Source organism: Microtus ochrogaster, unplaced genomic scaffold, assembly GCF_000317375.1.
Source record: "Microtus ochrogaster isolate Prairie Vole_2 unplaced genomic scaffold, MicOch1.0 UNK8, whole genome shotgun sequence".
NCBI classification, from domain to species: Eukaryota; Metazoa; Chordata; class Mammalia; order Rodentia; family Cricetidae; genus Microtus; species Microtus ochrogaster.
In genome coordinates this window covers 3,715,767-3,726,644 of record NW_004949106.1, presented here as the reverse complement: position 1 = coordinate 3,726,644, position 10,878 = coordinate 3,715,767, and the positions used below count along the sequence as shown (strand labels likewise).

The 10,878-nt window shown below is 46.7% G+C and overlaps 1 protein-coding gene across 1 annotated transcript in view; it reads right to left on the bottom strand.

Moving 5' to 3' along the window:
• The window catches only part of Rftn2 (raftlin family member 2), a 41,921-nt gene that overhangs the window by 13,340 nt on the left and 17,703 nt on the right, over window positions 1-10,878 (bottom strand). Inside the window, exons 4-6 of the mRNA XM_026788835.1 lie at window positions 10,150-10,414; window positions 7,893-8,096; window positions 330-451 (exon numbers count right to left, since the gene is read on the bottom strand). Of these exons, the coding sequence (XP_026644636.1) occupies window positions 330-451; window positions 7,893-8,096; window positions 10,150-10,414 (591 nt within the window). The remainder of the gene's footprint in view (window positions 1-329; window positions 452-7,892; window positions 8,097-10,149; window positions 10,415-10,878) is intronic.

Below are 10,878 nucleotides of genomic sequence, written 5' to 3'. Positions count from 1 at the left end.
TCATAATTCTAAACTGGTGTGGGGTTGTTTTTTGTGACTTACGCCGACACGGCTTCAAGGCTTTGTTGTAGTGAGAGTTTCAGGATCAGGGTTTTTTCAGGGCTAGAGTATCAGATTTGGGGTAATCTACTTTTATTTTGGCATAGGCAATTTTTTGTTGTTGTTGTTGTTGTTGCTGTTGTACTGAAACTTTCGAAAATGTGGGCTAAGCTTTTTGGATAACATTGGCCTCTCTGTGTTTAAGGATTCTGAGTGTTCCAGCAATTATGATCTCCAGCAGGCAGAATCATACACAAAAGGAAAACAAAGTCTCGGAAACTGCGGCTCACCTCGATGACTGTCCACTGCTCCACCACAATGGCGTCATTTCCTTTCCTGTTAGAAACTGGAATTCCAGGACCTTCGTCTTCATAGATAAAAAATCCTTCCAGAGATTTAGGCGAAGGGTCCCCTGTCAGGGAACAGACACAGTTCAGAAGAGCCATAAGTAAATGACGCCTGTTTCTAACCATCATCACGAGCCTCGGGTAACTACTGTAACCAGCTGAAGAAAAGCTTGTCAGTTGGAAGCTGTTTCCTCCTGTGAGCATCCCGGGGCTCCGTCCCAGCATCACAGGGGTAACAGAAGCAGGGTGAGGCGGCTCACACTTGTAATCGCAGGACTTGTGAGCAGAGGTAGAAGGATCAGGAGTTTAAGGTCATCCTCAGCTACATAACAAGTTTGAGGCCAGCCTGGGCTACCTGAGATGCTGATTACAACATTAGAATGTCCTGGAGAGATGGCTTTGCGGTTAAGTGTGCCTGCGTCTTCCAGAGCTCGGTTCTCAGCACCACTCTGGGCAGCTTACAATTGCCTAAGCTTCAGCGTCAGGGAATCCCACGACTCTCTGGACTCCATGGGTACTTGCACACATAACGACATGAGAACCGGTACACGCACACACAGAGACACTTATGCGAACACATAAATTAAAAAAAAAAAAAACCTTTACTGAGCAAACACACTTAAAAGAAAATTTATTTTGGTTGAGTCCTTCTGTTTCAAGATTTCCTTTTTTCTCTATAGGTAAAGTCGGTTTCATATTTCACTGAAATAAAATCAAACATATACAGGAAACTACCATAGAGGAGACAAGATTAAATAATATGAGCATGAATGGACGGTCAGTCTCAGAAGCGTCTGGAAATGACCTTCACCTTGAAACAAAACTTTGATTCTGATCTGCGTTAAACCATCAATGAAAACATGAGAATGTTGACCCTTGAAATTACAGGCACAATATTAAAACCAGCCTGTGGATTATAAGCAGAGGGCTGGGAGGACGGCTCAGTGGTTAAAGCACTCGCTGTGAGCCCCAGCATTGCATAAAAGTCGGCCCTGGGGAGGCAGGGACAGGCAGATCAAGGGCTTGCTGACCCACAGCCTGGACAAAATGTCAAGCTCCAGGTTCAGTGAGAGACCCTGCTCCCCCAAACAGGGTGGAGAGTGAGAGAGAGAGAGACAATGGGATGGTGACCTCTGGCCTCTAGATGCGCATGCCTGGGCAGGTACACACATGTACCACATGTATACACACACACACACACACACACACACACACACACAATCATAAGCATGGAACAATTCTTTACCTCAGCGCATTAACAAGTCCCAAGTCCCCCATAACAGCGGCAGGAAGACTCTAACAGAAGTCATTGTCCGAGAATTCCTGCCCGGAAGGAAGTTTGAAGCGGAGGCCTCTTTGCCTTTTCTCTTGCACAGTTGACAATAACCATCTGGTCTAAACTAAAGGGTTTGATGGAAATTCTTTGTCTCCTATTTCGCAATAGAAGACTTTTTTTTCTCATGCCTATGTGCTGGGTAAACACTGTGCGTTTTGTGTGGGACTTATCACGTCAAGTTTCCCTGTTTGCCACGGAAAGCAGAATTGCTTTGCTACAGTTATGATACGTATACCTTGCGGTGATATGGTAATGAATTATAATGGAGAAATTTATCTTTGTTTTCCAGTTAGCTTACATTGTGATGGACTCATACTCAGTCCACCCTGGGCGAACTGAATATCTTGCTTAACGTGATCCAAGTAGAATCTACGCCTTATGCTTATATTTTAATAAGGAATGTATTTTCTTTTTTTTTTGGTTTTTCGAGACAGGGTTTCTCTGTGGTTTTGGAGCCTGTCCTGGAACTAGCTCTTGTAGACCAGGCTGGTCTCGAACTCACAGAGATCCTCCTGCCTCTGCCTCCCAAGTGCTGGGATTAAAGGCGTGCGCCACCACCGTCCGGCTAGGAATGTATTTTCTAATATATCAGCACAGCCAATTTTATTTTATTGTTACCGTCTCCATTAAAAATGGTCTGTCTTTAAAAAAAATCCTGTTTGAGGGTTTCCTGAATAATAATAATGGCTGGGAAGGCAAGGTTTTCATATGATGAAGCTTAAAGACAAAACTAATCTTGGTGTCACTTCTAGTTTTAATATTTATTAAGAGACTGGAACTTGAGAACAACTTGTTTTCTGTTTCTCCCACCCCTAATTGCTTTTGTGACAGGGCCTCTGTGTGCATCCCTGGCTGTTCTAATGCTTATCTTGTCGCTCATGATGGCCTTTAACTCAGAGCTCCGCCTGCCCCTGCTCCCCAAGTGCAGGGCTTAAAGGTGTGCGCCAACACGCTGGTCTTGCTTTTCTTTATACACTATTTGCATTTAGGTGAGAATGCAGCAGAGAATGTGTTTTGTTTTGTTTTTTTTTTTTTTGAGATGGTTCCTAAAGAAATGTTTAATTTACTAGTTGGAGTGGGTTTCTGTGTGTGTGTGCATGTGTGTGCACGCATGTGTGTTCCTAACCCATGGTGTCTGTGGCGTTCGTAGGACAGCTTGGGAAGCCAGAGCCCTCTCCTTCCCCTCTGTGGATCCTAACCCTTAAGGATGGCTGCCAACACCTTTACCCATGGACCCGTGTCGCTGACCCGCTTCTAAACCCGATGGTTTAAAAGAAAGCATGGCAGATCTGTACATGTGAAACAACACAGAAATAAAAGTGAAGCTCATTACGATGCAACATTGTTAGCAAATTAAAAAAAAACTGTGTCATACAAAGGAAACCACATACAAGACTGCAACCTGGCTTGTGTGGGGAGCTAATACCTATAAGCTCAGCCTTTGTGAGGTCGAAGGATTTTGCTGAGTTCAAGGCCAGTCTGGGCTGCAGAATGAGGCTCTGTCTCAAAAATAAACAACAACAACAACAACAACAAAAAACCAAAAACAAAACCCAAAACCAAACAAACAAAATCCCAAGTGGGACAAACTAGTGCAAAAATCTGTAGACTAATTCTATCTTTGTAGCGTCCAAAACAGGCATCCCAGGAGCAACAGATGGATGCTTATCTGAGCTGGGGTGACCCTGCCTCGTAAGGGTCATGGGAAGCCGTCTAGAATCCCGGGAACGCTCTGATCTTGAATCTGTGTGATCCCCATAGCCACACATGGGACAGATGCATTTGACTCTGTGATGGACTTCAGTTAAAGCTGAAGTCCTTGCTTGAGAGTCCCGGGCTGGCTCTCTCAGCGCTCACACTAGGCATGTCAAAATGCAGGGCACCACCTCCTGCCAGAAAAGTTTTTTCTACACATACTGGTGTCTGACGGTGATTTCAGGACATCCTGAAATGTTATGAAGCCCCTGCCTGACTCCCTGTTCTCTCTCTCTCTCTTCCTCCCTCTGCTTCTGAATACCAACACTAGCCAAATGCATCTGTGTCCTACTTCTGGGTGGGGATGGGAGTGAGTCTCAGCTACTTCTATGTCAGTGTTCTGTCTTAAATGCAATTTTTGCATTCTTTTTAAATATATCCATCTTATCTGGGTGCTGTGGCCTACCACTTTAAACCCAACTCTGGGGAGGCAGAGGCAGGTGGATCCCTGTGAATTCTAGGTCCGTCCTAGTCAACACAGTGAGCTCCAGGCCAGCCAGGGCTGCATAGTGAGATCTGTCTCAAAAACAAGCAACCCCTACCAAAACAAGTCTCTTAAATTAAATATATTCATCTTGACTGGTTATGGGTAGCACACATCTATAATCTCAGTTACTTGCGAGGTTGAGGCAGGAGGATTGTAAATTTGAGGTCAGCCTGGGTAAGTTAACGATACCCTTTCTCAGAGCGAAACACGACCCCTCCCCCCACGAAACCCCAAAAGTCTGGGAACCAACTTAGTTGTAAAGTGCTCACCATTTATTGGCAAGGACCTGGATTTGACCCCAGCACCACAAAACAGAAACACGTTCATCCTTCGAATCCCAAAAAATGACATGTTGGTCCACCCCTTCCCTTACTTTACAAACAAAACAAACTTTGTTTCTCTTCTTCCCTTTCTCATAGTTCCAGGAAGTTTATCCTGCAATCATAAGCCCTTGTGACCTCTGCACTCCCTGGCACAGGAGTGAACGTCCTAAGGGTTCTTATGCGTGAGTCAAATGAGCTGCTTGTCTGGACATGTGATCTCACACATCCCTTGTGGCTAGATATGACAATGATATTCATGTAAATGTAAACGACATTAATGTAATGTAAATGTAACCACTCCATTTCGGGGGTCTTTTGGTCTACTTGTCATATTACATATTAAGCTGTCCAGAGGTGGGTCCGGGACCACCTGTGACATGGAGGGCAGTGTGTACGGTCATTGTTATTCTGTGTCTCTAGCATGTATGTCTTAACAAAATGAGTATCAACCTCTCGTTAGGGACTGCGAGAGGCGCCAGCAGTGGTGGTTTGAATGAACACGGCCTCGTAGGCTCAGATATTTGAATACTCGGTTCCCAGTTGGTGGGACTGTTTGGGAAGGACTGGGAGGCGTGGCCTTGTTGGGGGAGGTGTGTCTCTGAGTGCGGGTGGGCGATGATAGTATTCCCAGTTAGTGCTCTTTCTGCCTCCTATTTGAAGATGAGGGTGTAAGCTCTGGGTTACTGCTCCAGTGCCGTGCCTGACTGCTGCCGTGTTCTCTGCCGTGATGGTCACAGATGCTAACCTCTGCAACTGCGTTCTCTAAATTTTTTTTTTAAAAATTAATGAGTTGCCTTAGTCGTAGTGTTTTGTTGTGACAATAGAAAGGGGACTGGGACATTAGCCTCTCTGCTCTTCTGGATTGCTCTGTGCCCTTTGCCCTGGATAGTCTACCCCGGCTCTTACACGCCTGCCTCCTGCATTATTAGCTTCCTGCATGCGTGTTTATGTGTGTGTGTATGTATGCGCGGGTGTGTGCGTGCTATGACACGTGTGTGGAGATCAGAGGGGCAGCTTGTAGGAGAGAGTCCTCTCCTTCAGTCCCGTGGGTCCTGGACAGCTGAACTCGGGTGGCCTGGCTTCACCTTTACCCCTGGGCCATCTTGCTGGACCCAGGTCGCCCTTTCTTACAGATTCTTCCCTGGTTCTCTTGTGGTCCATTAGGTACACTCTGAATATTTTGTTACTTTTGAAATTGGGTGTGCGTGTGTGTGCGTGCGCATGTGTGCGTGCATGTGCGTGTGTGTGTGCGCATGTGCGTGTTCATGTGTGCGTGTGTGTGCGCGCACGTGTGTGCGTGCGTGTGTTCATGTGTGCATGTGTGCGCGCGCACGTGTGTGTGTGCGTGTGTGTGCGTGTGTGTTCATGTGTGCGTGTGTGTTGGTATCATCACAGCCTAACTGCTTGTTCCCCACACTTACAAATTATTGCAAACCCTGTACCTAAGCGGATACACGGATCAGAAGCAGAGATAGATATACATACACCTTTCTACCTTACCGCCCCTCGCTTCTCCTTAAAGTGCCTTGAAAGGAAGAGAATCCACAGGCAATCAAAAGGAAACATAAAGATCTGGCAAAGTGGGGTCTGAGAGGGAGACTACTCTCTGGGGGTGACCCTCCTTGTGTGTGCGTGTGTCCGTCCACTCCTAGGGGAATGTTCAAACAGGGAGGGCTGCAAGCGTGTGGAAGGACACTGAGGAATTCCACAGATCTTACAAAGCTAGCATCGTGCTCTGTCAAGGTAGGTAGCTTTCCAAGACATCCCCTCCCCTCTGCCGCTGTTTCTGGAGCATTTTCTCCAGTGCTATTCGTGAGCTCATAAGTTTCTAGGCAGTGTCTGGTCTTGTAGTTCTATGTTCTCTGTAGTGACCTGATTTCTGACAATATTTGGGCTGAGGACAGAAGCAAGACACAGCAAAGTGTGCATTTTTTTTTCCTGTGTGTTCAGAACGCCAGACATCAAACGTTCAGAACGGAGAACCCAATTCAGTCCAGCTTCTTCTCACTGGCTTCTCACAGTGGCAGACACTGGTCAGTTTCCCCTCTGCAGTGTCCCTGGGCACTTCCGGGAAAGTCCTAGTGACCCACGGGTGTCCAGACCCCAAAGACTGAGGTGGATAAAAGAAGTTCAGCAAAGACTGCATCAAACACTGTCTGAAGAGACGTTCCAGAGCCGCTGAGGAAGGGAGAACCTCCCTGGGGCTCTAAGAACTAAAGCCACGCAGGGCCTCTGGCTGAGCAAAGGCAGTAACCCATTTTATTTTTGTCAGGCCAGTCCCATGGCAGGAATGTCTGAGACAGACTGAAAAGAACAGTTTTGCTTTTCCTTGGGCAGTTTGTCACCAACCAAAATCTGAAATGCCTCCAGTTTAGACGCTGCAGGGAGGAGAGGGAGAGAAACGGTGGGGAAGCACGAACCAGTCTCCGAATAGATGATCGGAACGTACGGAATGTACGTACTTAACAAACTGCACGTACGCGCCCAGAAGGAAGACTCACAGGGGAAAGGACTCTGCCGTAGCCTGGGTGCTGGACACCTGACCTGCCTGTTCCCACCCGTGGCTCACAGCCGCCAAGGGTGCCTTTCAGGCCTCCTTAAGGAAGCAACTTCCGTCGGCCCGCCCGAGTTCCCCAGACCACAGAGCTGGTAAGTAGGCGTCGACCCTAAACCCTGGTCTATTGGATCCTAAAGGCCTGCCTCTTCTCGTGAAACCTTGCCGTTTCCAAACAAGACCAAACCGGAACAAGGCCAGCGACCAGAAAACACCGAGTATTTGTTGGGCACCTGCTGTGTGCCAGTCATTTCTGCAAGATTCCGCGCTGGAGGCACGCCTTGGGCTTGGCTCTACTTAAAAGGCTCTTGTGGAATGTGGCTTCTGGACGTACTAGGGTCTATCTATCCAGTCATCTGCCCCATCAGGCCAGGCTTTAAAAAGCTGGTTTAAGAACAGGATGGTCTCACAACACTGTGTCTGATTTCTCCTTCACTCTTGGCTCCAACCTTGCTGAGTTTAAGGTCTGTAGTGATCCCAGCGCCCATCTTCTGATGCGTTCCCTCCAGCTGCCCTGTCTCCTGACTTCTGTGAACACTAATCTCTCTTCATTTCTGGGGAGGTCTTTTTGTCTGTTTTTTTTTTTTGTGGTCAGCAAAACTGATTATGTACTACATTGTAACTCAAAGACGAAAACTAGAGAAAGACAAAAGAATGGATCCATACCTCAGATTTCTCTTTCTGTACATAGAAAGAAATCAGAAATTCTGTGGTGATAATTTTGTTGATATTTTGTTTGTGTTTGAACAAATATAGCTTGCCTGAAGATCAGAGTGCAGAGCTAAGCCCCTAGAGGCCAGGGAGTGGTGGCACACTCCTTTAATCCCAGCACTTGGGAGGCAGAAGCAGGCGGATCTCTGTGAGTTCGAGGCCAGCCTGGTCTACAAAAAGCTCCAAAGCTACAGAGAAACCATGTCTCAGAAAAAAAAAAAAATTAAAGTCAATTATAACCATCCTCATAGACCACAGTACTTGAAAGACAACATTTTCGGCAGTTTTGACACACATCCAGATGATTTACAAATGGATGTATTACTAAGGTAAAACTCACCTTTAGGTGTCTCCCAGGATACAAAAGCGTCAACTAAAGACAAGCCTTGTTTATAATAGAACGTGGTTAAGTCGAGCCAGTTGGCGTCGAGGGTGTTGATGACGGCCCCTTTCCGTGTCACTTTCATGGACAGGACACCCTCTCGGTAGCTCCAGCAGGCTGACTCCTCGTCAAAGGCGTTGAAGACCATGTAGAGCCTATGATCTGAGGACAGGCGGTCAGGAAAGGGGGGGGGGGACAGTCATAATCTTACGCATCAAAATTCTCAATTCGTTCTTCTTGAGACAACAAACATACAAATAAATATAGAAAATAACAAAAGTACCCGCCACTCAATTACAAAGATTTGTGTGTATATCTGTGTACATGTGTGTTTGAGTCATGGATCTGTGTGTATGTGTGTGTGTGTGCACACGTGCGTGTGTGCGTGTGTGTATGTGCACAGGTTGGTGTTGGGTGTTTTTCTCAGTCCTTCTGGATCTTGGGTTTTGAGTCAGGGTCTCTAACTGGACTGAGAACTCAGGGCCTGGCCATCTTGTCTACTTGTCGATCACTGGGGTTTCAGGCATCACATTTCCACATCTGCCTTTTAAGGGGGAGCCGGGCATCGAACTCAAGACCTGGTGGTTGTGGGACAGGTGCTGTCCTGACGCTCTCCCCGCCCCCGACTCAGGTGAATCACATGCTGATGCTGTGCCACGCTAGCTTTGGATTATATATGATATGATATGATATGATGTGATGTGATATGATATGATATAATATAATATAATAAATATAATATAATATAATATATAACAAGACAGCGGACCCAGGGGAGGCCTCTACGAGGTGGGTACCGCACAGCGTCTCGTCTCTGATTCCATTCTCTAGACATAAGTGCTAGAATGAGTTTGGTATTCATTGTTCTCATGAAAGCTCCGAGTTTTTAAATACAGTTACACGCCACGTAAATACTTGACTGTTTAAAAAACGCTTCGATAGGGGTTGAGGATTTGGCTCAGTGGAGGGAACTTGCCTAGCAAGTCCTGGGTTTGGTCCTGAGCTCAAAAGAAAAAACAAAGCAACCCAAGGACAACAACAAAAACAAAACTCAGCACAACCTCAGCAATATACTGTCCCGTTTTTTAACCTCCTGGTTCTTTTTCTAGAAGGCTGTGCTCACATGGAGCCCTGCCACGCACGGGTTCTGAACCCGAAAGGCCAGGACTCCACTGTGCCCTCCAGGGCCAGCGCTGAACCAAGGTTTATGGCAGCTGCCAACTTGCTAGAGCTTCTTTTGTGCCGGGCACTGGGCTGTTTTCCTTCTCCAACCCCGTGAGGGAGGCTCTGCAATTGTCCCCTTTATAGAAAGAAAGGGAGGCATTTGTCTCCAGGGGCCGTGTTTTCTTCACGGTTTATGGAGTCTTTAATTTTCTTTGATGTTGCTTTAAAACAAAATTCCTGCAAAGATGTCAGGAAACTTTACACAGTCTAAAATAAAAGAGAAAAAATGCTCTCGGTTTCTTGGGAAAACTTGGGGCTTGGCAGGGAAGGACAAACTTGTCTACGGCTATTTCTGGCTGTGGGAACTATTGTCACAGCTAACACATCACGGTGCTCCATTGTCACATTCTAGGGATGGCCAAAGCAGGCCATGGACTCCAAAGGTGGAGAGCATGCATGGGGATGGGAAAGGCCTGCCCTGAGATTCTCACAGTTTACTGAACAGCTGTAACCAACCTACTTTCTCAGTCAAGTCTTTTTTTTTTTTTATATTATTTAAATTACTGCTTGGCCCATTAGTTCTAGCCTTTTTTGTTTGTTTGTTTGTTTGTTTTTTGTTTTTTTTTTTTTTTTTGGTTTTTGGTTTCTCTGTATAGCCTTGGCTTTTGGAACTTGCCCTGTAGTCTAGGCTGCTCTAGAACTCACAGAGATCTGCTTGCCTCTGCCTCCTGAGTCCTGGGATTAGAGGCATATGCCATCACCGCCGGGCTGTCAAGCCATTTCTTGCAGCACGGCTGGATGAGCCGTTTGTTTTAGAAGAGGGGCTGGGTGCCTGAATTGTGTGGGTGGCTTGCAGGGTCAGGAGGAAAACTAACATCTGAAACCTTGCCTTGCCTTATTCCTAGCAACAGTTATTTAAAAGCAACCCCAAAAGATTAGATCAGTTCACTCTCCTCGTAACCTGCAGAAATTAACGTTGTTTCTATTTCTCTAAAATCAAGATACAGTTTGGGGAACATAGAGAACATTGTCTTTCCATCCATGCTGTTACCTCCTCCCAGCTCTGGTCTAGAGCAGCCGGGATTGCTGTTTCCTTCTGTCCCCTGCGGTTCCTCCTCCACGCCGCTCTCAGACAACTGTCCGCCGGCGGCGTCTCCTTCATTCCAGCTTTTGCAGTTGTCACGGGAACCGTGTCTCCCGGGTAGCCCCGATTCTGCGTCTCCATCATGGCTGGTTCCGTTGCAGTGTGGGGACGGCGAGTCGTACTGTGATACAAACCCAACAAACCTCTTTCCTCTCTTGGCGGCAGCATTAATCTGAGGTTGAAAGAGATAGCAGGACCAAGGTAAACCCCATGTGTGACTCAGGAGGCCACTGGAAGCTGGGATGGAACTGACCAGTACCGAAGCCACACTTCGAAGTCAGCTGGGAACTGCTAGCATCCACCACTCCCAAGGTCATGTCTCAGTATCAGCATGACTCGTTACCAGAACGAATGCTTTAGAAATCACAGAGATGGGACCCTATTTTTCTCTGAGAGTCTATCATATTTGGCAAGAGCTAGTAATTTTATAGCAGGACTTTTGGACATGGTTAACGATAACCTTTCCAGTTGGAGCAGAAGTAAAGACTGTTCTGGAACACTCCCCAGAGTAACTGAAGCAAATACAGTCTCACTATTAAAAAAAGGCACACCGCAGGGTTCGGTGTTGATTAAGACAGGTGTTAACAGGCCAGCTCTTAGGAATGTGCACCTGAAAACGTGGCCCAGATCACAGCG